The sequence below is a fragment of the Anarrhichthys ocellatus genome, unplaced genomic scaffold (genome assembly GCF_004355925.1).
Source record: "Anarrhichthys ocellatus isolate YVR2014 unplaced genomic scaffold, GSC_Weel_1.0 scaffold23, whole genome shotgun sequence".
Lineage (NCBI taxonomy): Eukaryota > Metazoa > Chordata > Actinopteri > Perciformes > Anarhichadidae > Anarrhichthys > Anarrhichthys ocellatus.
In genome coordinates this window covers 3,986,400-3,994,260 of record NW_022280053.1, presented here as the reverse complement: position 1 = coordinate 3,994,260, position 7,861 = coordinate 3,986,400, and the positions used below count along the sequence as shown (strand labels likewise).

The window sequence follows — 7,861 nt, the reverse complement described above, 5'->3', positions numbered from 1 at the left end:
CCACTGTCCCTTCCTCTGTCTGTAGCTGTTTTTAAAGTCCCTGTCTGCCAGCAGCAACGACTACATCCGCTAAAGCTACCGAGCTATATGCTAATGACGTAGTTCAGCGCAGTTAAGGACACATGTACCTGTGAATTGACAGGTGGCACAGTTTCAAGGGTGCAAGAAAATGAACCTATCTTTATGTTCATGATGACATAACCACATCATCAGATCAGAAAATGTAATAAATGTAGCAAATTAATACATATAAGCAAAACTCTCCAATGAATCTGATCCTCTTATTTGTCCATAATGTGCTAAACTGTGCGGATGAGGCTACTGGTGTGAAAATAAAAAGACTTGTTCCATGCAGCACATGCAGCAGAGCAGACAAACAAACACACAAGTCTTTCGGGGATTGAGGTGTCCACTGAGTCAGCGAGGGGCAGCTGGAGAGATGTGTTGTTTCTTTTGTAAACCTGCCAAGAGTTGAAAGGATAGGCCGATCTGAGAATTACGGATTAATCAAGGATTAAGCCCCTTGATTGCTGCACAAATAGATGAGAGGAAAGAGGGGAAGCCCCATTGGATTCAGCATGACTGCGTGTTATGGGTCTTCTCGGTTCACGGTGCAAAAAACTGATCTAAATATGAAGTTGTCTGATAGAGGCGTAAACAAACAGGAATGTTTAATAACCTTTATGTAAAAATCATTCTTTGTGTTAAACCTTCTCAAACAGGGGTGGTTCTCTGCAGTGGGTTGTGTTCTCACAACATATTAAAGTGTAGATATATGCTCATACAGAATTTAAATAGTTGTACAACTACAATTGACACCATTTTTCAACATTTTGGGAAATGTGCTTATTTGCTGCAGAGAATTAGATCAGAAGTTTGATACCACTCTAATATCTGTAAGCTTAATATGAAGCTAAAGTAAGCCGGCAATTAGCCAAGCTTAGCATAAAGACAACAAGGCAACGAGGGTAAACAGCTAGCTAAGCTTTGTCCAAAGTTACAAACCTCCAAAGAGCACTAATTAACACTTCATCTTGTTTGATTAATCTATAAATTGTGGTTTCATAGGGAGTGATGTGCTCGAACAATTTCTTGGCTAGACATAGTTTCCTAATGCTTCCAGCCGTTATGCTAAGCTAAGCTAATAACCTCGAGCTTCATACTTAACGGACAGATATGGGAGTGGTATAGATCTTCTCATCTAACTCCCAGAGACGAAAGCAAATACGCATATTTCCCAAAATGTCAAACAATTTCTGAAAGATTTTAGTCCGAAGCACTAACTGAGTGTACTGTGAGTGCTGCTGAACGGACAAAGTAATAAAGAGAAACGTCATTGGAGGCTTAGTCATCCGCTATGGCCCTCTTACCCTCGGTCTACGCTGCTCCATCTCAACCTCTCGCCATTCTCATCACCCATTATCCCTGCAATAAACCTTGTCTGCGTCTGCGTTTGGGTCCAAACCTACAGACCCCCACATTTATTTCCCCGTTGTCCAGCAGACAAGGCATGGTTATCTTTAAAATGTTGCACAACATTGAAAAGCTGCTGTAAAGATAATAACACTTGTCACGTCGTGTCCATGTCACAAACTTTTTCTTGACAAGAAAGTCAGATAAGAGACGAAACATTGACGGCCATATTCGGAAGAGCAGGAAATGCGAGCTGCCGTTATTTGGGGCTCACGTGACAGCTGAATTTGAAAACAATGGCAAGAACTGTAATGTGGTTTACACAGATGGCAGAGAGGAAGGAAACTTGAACAAAAGGTTTTGGTAAAGGGATCCAGCTTGAGAGCAGGTCCTCCATTGTATAGAATTGAAGAAAAAAATACATAAGTGTGGGTTCTGAAGACAAAGAGGCCGTCAACAGCGAGCAAGATGGAGAGGAAACAGGCTGAGAGAGAAGATAGTAAGGTTGATGACAGTTCCTTTCTGGAAAAAGAAGCTGTGTCTGTCAAAACAGATGGCAGCTGGTAAAGAGGATTAAGCGCTGTTACTACTACAGTTTCCAACACCACTTCAGACTGATCAACCCCCCCAAAACACAGACAAACACTGTTTCCTCTCATCCCAAGCCAATAACCCGGCCAACTCTCGACCCCGTGTCCCACTCACTGGCTCTTCTACAGCTGGGATCAGGACGAGTTGTGATTTTCTGGTTTGACATCTCAATACTACTCTGCTGCATCCCCAAATGTAACATTGTTGACAAAGTATGGAAACAATAATTCGCTCTGTTTATATTGGAGTTCATATATGTTTCTTTCAACAACTTGGATCTTCTTTTTGGTAGTTGTGGCCATCAGGTTATGGTAATAACATCGTACTCAGAGGATTCTGGGACCACAGCAACATTGCTACGACAAAGGGTGAAGGGTCAAGAAACCGAAGCATTCAGACAGCTTACAAGTCAGCTCTATTATCTAAACAGTTATAACTCAAAAGATATTACTCAAGTTCCAACATACCAGAAGTTTCTTACATGAGATGGTTTTTAATGTTCAGTTACTTAAAATAAGTTCAATATTTTAGAATATACTTTTATTTGCTTTCTTTTTTGCTTATTTCACTAATTATATCTTTGATAATTAAGTACAAAAACGGAAGTGTTAGAGCAGCAAGCTGTGCTGGGATGCTAGCCTTTATGCTAAGCTAAGCTAAGGGCATGCCGGCAGTAGATTAGTGTGTATATTTAGTGGGTGGTGTCAATCCTCTCATCTCTCTGCAAGGAAGCAAATACATGCATTTGACAAAATGTCTATTGGTGTTATTGGCACTATTCATTTTAGTACAATTCATACATGGGTCTGTTCTTTAACCATTCCATGGGAGCTTATGGATCACTTGAATGCGTCAGTCAGTCTTGGCATGTTTGTGACTAATACACATCAGCAAATGCACAATGCAAGGAAAACCCAGAGACAACACATCTTACTTCATCAGTTGGTTGGTTTATTTATCTTTAGCAATGACACCAAATGTACTCTACTGTTTTCAGTTGCTATCATAAGAGATGCATTTTGAATTGTAAACAGTGAAAATGATAAATTGCAGTTCAGAAAACTCCTTACAAGCAGTGTATGACCAGGGAAACAGAGCAGATTGTTCCTGCTCTTGCTCACCTACTTTTTTTTTTTAAACAATACACGTCATCTTATAGTTTTGAGTCTCTCATATTTACATAAATACAGCTGGGTCCCACATTCACCAGCAGAGACCTATGGGTTTTTTGTTTTTGTTTGTTTTTAATGTGTTATCACATAGTTTTCTTAAAGAATTATATTTACAACCAAAATGCCCCCCAGCTGCCTGCTGCCAGGGGTAATAACACAGTTAGAATCACTTGCTTAAAAGTCATTAAACTACTTATGGTTCTTGAAAGTTTACGTTGTAAGTCAACCTTATAGCGATACTTTTTTTTTTTCTCTTAACAAATAAAGTTAATACAGAGCTCAAGCCATTTGTCTTCCCCGTAAAAATTCAAAATCATCCAAATAAATGCACAACCCAAACATAATAATAAAATAAAAAAACAATATTGCACTTAAAGGTCAGGACAGCTTTGGACCTGTTCGGTGGTTAAGAGGAAAGTGAGAGCTTCTAGCTGAGTGCTTTAGAGGAGGTGAGGGTGTCTGTAGAAGCATCCAGCCAGTTAATCTAAATAAATAGGCAAACTTTTGTACAACATGGAGCATCTTTTGTCCACCGACTACTAAACAAGCAGCCTCTTGTGTATTGCTCAGTAAAACTAGGGAGTGCAGGTTGGAACCCTAAAGCATATAAAAACAGTGGGTGTGTAGAAAAACAGAAGATAAACCAAGCTTGACCCTGTCATGGCAATGTCCTGAGAATACTTCCTCGATTAGTCCAGAATGAGCTACAATGTTAAAGGAAATGTTTGGCTGCACAGAACGTTTTCTTCTTTTTCCTCTTCAGTTTTTTGTTCCTTGGTGTAAACAGTCTTTTGGAGACAGGAAGCAAGTCGTCTTTTTCTTCCATCCCCGGCTTTGAATGTGACTTTGCATGTCTCTTAATGTGAGTGACAGACATCTCCGTTTCATCACAGCTCCAGTCCGTCCGTCATTTATACATCTTTGTTCTTTGCCCTTCGCTGTCTCCGTCTCTGTCCCTGTTAAACGCTTGTCCACAGTCTTGTGATGAGCTGAATAAGGTGAAAGCTGTTTATAGAAGCTTTGAGAGGTTGCAGGTGTTGAACAAAGATGCGTGTGAAACAGAGCCATAATGGCAGCTTTAAATCAGACATATTGTTTTTCCCCCTCCGTACAGTTTTGAGCCTGCTAAACAAAAAAAAAAAAAAAAACACACACACCCAAAGAGAAAGGACTTTGTGTCGTACCGACAGCTTTGAAGTGGCTTCACAGAGAACGTGGTGGAGGAAAAGTGGGAGTTTTAAGAGGAAATTAAGAGGGAAAAAAAGTGAAAAACAGTACCGGACTGTCTTCATGTCTGTGGGGTTTTCTGAGCAACCCCTCCTTTTCTCCAGTACAACTGGACAAAAACTTAAAAACACGAGCAAAAGACTGACACCACAAAAATGAGAGACAGTGATCAGACAAGCGTCCAGCTCCTGCTCCAGCCCTCGTTCGTGGGCTTCTGTAGTTTTAGTATCATCCATCCATCCATCCATCCATCCATCCATTCATCAGTCCACTCATTCATCCATCCACCTGGTAACCGTGTAAACTACATTCCTTCGCAGTGCCATAGCTTTGCCGCGTCCTCTCACACCACAACAACAACAACAAAAAATCATAGTGGACAGGATGACATACACAAGACAAATAGTAAAAAAAGGCAAAGAAAGACCCTCACATCCCACCCACCCACTGTACTTTTTTCAAGTCTGACCCTTTTTTTTCTCTCTCTCTCTCTCTCATCGTCATGTTTCTCTTCTCCTCAGATCTGCTTCTGGTCTCTTATGAGGAAGATGAAGTCGAAGTGGAGCTGGCCTTTTTTTGGTTGATTAAGTCCACGTAGAGTTCTGAGCGCAGGAAGCGGGGGTATGAGTCCTTCTCCATCAGCCCGTATATCCGCCTCTGTGCTAGGTCAAAGCAGGAGCGAGTCACATTCTGCAGGTTGTCCTTCGTGTGATCTCTGGTGTACGAATCCAGATTTACCTGCAGAGGAAAACAATAAAACAAGTATAAGGCAAGTGCAACATTATACTGTTACTTTGACAAAATAGCAGGAGGAGGCTGTTTTCCCCCCAGTAGCCATGTGTTGTGTACACACTCACTCACCTCTTTACAAGACTGGATAGCGATGTATTCTGCAAAGATTTTCTTGGCTTTTGAGGCCATCTTAGATTGCGACTTGACCTTCTTGTATTCCTCACATGCGAGCCAGAATTCCAGATTCTCCTCGCTGAACTCTGTGCGCAGGAAAGCTCTGAACGCTGCCAGACCATCTGAGGGAAAGCAGACAGGAGGAGAATAAACAAGAGGAGAGTTGACTAGAGTGCCATGGCAACCTCACAGCAGAAGCGCTCCTTGAGAGTTTCAGCGCCTAAAATAGCTCCGTGACGGCCATTCGAGTCATGTGGTTGGAATAAAGTTAGACATGAAAAAACCCTAACAACACCGCAGCACATATTCAAGTCCTCAAAAATCCTTTTAGACATCACCCACCCTGCAGCATGACTAACTCTACATTCCCCTTTTACACATGCTGTGAATGAACAAAGAGGTGACTGTTTTAGTGTTAGGGGAAGAGGGCTAATTCTGAAACTTTGGGTTTTTTTTCTTCAGTTTCAGTCTAGTTAATGATTTGAGGAAGAAGGCATCCAGAAGAAAGAATAGCAGGAAGCCGTGTCCACCCACTTCTCCAGTCTGCACCTTTCCGTTCCCATGAATCACCCACGCTGATAAGCAGAGCCAATGCAGGCGGTCATCTCTTTCCTCATTCCGTTAGGCAGGAGTGAGGAAAGAGGTGGAAGACGGAGAGAAAGTAATAGGGGAGAATAAAGAGGCCAACGGAGTCGAATGAGGAGCAGATGTAGTGCTGGCTTTGTATCAGCTTTTAAAAAAGGATTGTGGTTGAATTGTGAAAAGATGACACAAAAATAGCTACACACTTGTAGGTTGCCTGTTTAAGTCTCCAGTCTTTACTGTGTAAAGCATGGACTCTGTCCGTTGGGATTAGGGAAACGTGATGCAAGCTGCCCGTTCACTGTGTGTGTAATCCATACATGCATACATCCTTTGCCCACCGCCCTCCCCCACCACCCCATGCAAGCACTGTATGTCTACATTCACACACTGCCAAGACAGTATTGCACTGAATCATATCGAACAAATTATCAAAAAAAACAAAAAGACAGATGATTTCAATGTCTGTAAAAGAGGGAGAACATGAGAGACAAAAGAGAGAAAAAAGGATTTAAAAGTAACTTACATTTGTGAGTCAGCAGCTTGTCAAGTGAGTCCCCCCATTTCAGTGCTTCTTCTGGGGTCGGCCTGCAGATAAAAGCAGAGCGATTCTTTAACAAGCCCATCTCAGTCAGGTTTCTCATTGTGTGACCCATCCGCAGATGGAAGTAGGTAATCCCTCTCTGTTGCTTCCTTCCACTCTAGGCTGTGTCTACTGTTCTTCCCCTCTCATTCGGTTCTGCTTTTGTGAGAGCTAACGACACTGAGAGCCATGAGTTTTTCTGCTCCAGTCTGGTGGGGGTAGGCTTTTATATTCCCACTGAATGCAAGTTGCAAGGCAGGAGGGGAGGGGCTCCGGTCGGCCAATGGGGATGTATCATCAGGTTTAGATACCTCCTCCACCCCCACCACCAGTGTCTGTCTGCCCCCTGCTGCCTCTCATTCTTCCTGTACCCTGTTGTAAAGCATGCCTCTTCACAGCTCTGATCTCACTGTAATCCACATCTGAGGCCTTATTTGACACAGTAAGAAAAAAGTTGCTGCAGAGTTTCAGGTACATTTTTAGTCAATTTGGACATTTGTCTGTGTCTTTTGATGATGGAATTAGTTTTATTTATTCTGACAAATCAACAAAAATAGCATTTGCTCGAACAATTTGTAATTTTGTTTCTCTAACTGTAACGTCTTCCAGAACATGTATGTACATGCGTGCGTGTGTGTGTGTGCGTGTGTGTGTGTGTGTGTTGAAGCAGCTGCTTGGCAAAGTGCACTACCAGGTTTAAAGTGTTATGATATGAGGGAAATGTAAATACAAAAATCTATGACATTGATAATTTAATGTAATTCAACAGAGGCCATTATTAATTATGGCTGCCTGGGACCAAATGTTAAGAATGTATAAAAAGTATACAGCATTTATTTAGCTTCCTGTGAAGTCATTTGCAATTGCTAAAGTAAGCGGCATGGAAATTATATTTAAAATTTAAAATAATATCCACTCTCCCTCCGTCAGATGTGACATAGTTACACAAAGATGCGCTCATGCCTTTTATTAATGCCACACATTACAAGCACACTCCTCTACATGCTGCTGCCCACACGTCCTCCAAAGGCCGGGTCATCACCAGTTGTGGCGAGACCCGGAACACAGTCTCACTCACACCCACATGCACATGCTGTCAGGAAGTGGCCACTTACTTGACTGACTTCATAGATTTCTCTAACTTGCCGGCTGGGTTGCTTCCTGGGGATTCATTCCTCCTCCGCAGGAAAGCCAGCCGATTCTTCATGTCTTTGGCCCTGGGTGAAGGGAAGAGTGAAAGAGGGAGAGAGTTGGCAAGAGAGAGAAGAGTGAAAGAAAGATTCATGAATACAGAAGGAGGGGGGACGCCGAGGCACGACAAGGGGGAAAATGGAATAAGGATGAAAGCAATGATAAAGTAGATAGCGGAGGTGGACAAAAACAGAAA

General features: G+C 42.2%; 1 protein-coding gene across 8 annotated transcripts in view; it reads right to left on the bottom strand.

The window, feature by feature from the left end:
- Nucleotides 1-2,934: 2,934 nt before the first annotated feature.
- Nucleotides 2,935-7,861, bottom strand: part of rgs3a (regulator of G protein signaling 3a) — an 87,692-nt gene continuing 82,765 nt past the window's right edge. For all 8 annotated transcript variants that reach the window (XM_031860434.1, XM_031860433.1, XM_031860436.1 and 5 more), the window contains 4 exons: nt 7,590-7,691; nt 6,418-6,479; nt 5,265-5,431; nt 2,935-5,141 (listed from right to left, as the gene is read on the bottom strand). In XM_031860434.1, the coding sequence (XP_031716294.1) occupies nt 4,941-5,141; nt 5,265-5,431; nt 6,418-6,479; nt 7,590-7,691 (532 nt within the window). In that variant the 3' untranslated portion in view covers nt 2,935-4,940. The remainder of the gene's footprint in view (nt 5,142-5,264; nt 5,432-6,417; nt 6,480-7,589; nt 7,692-7,861) is intronic.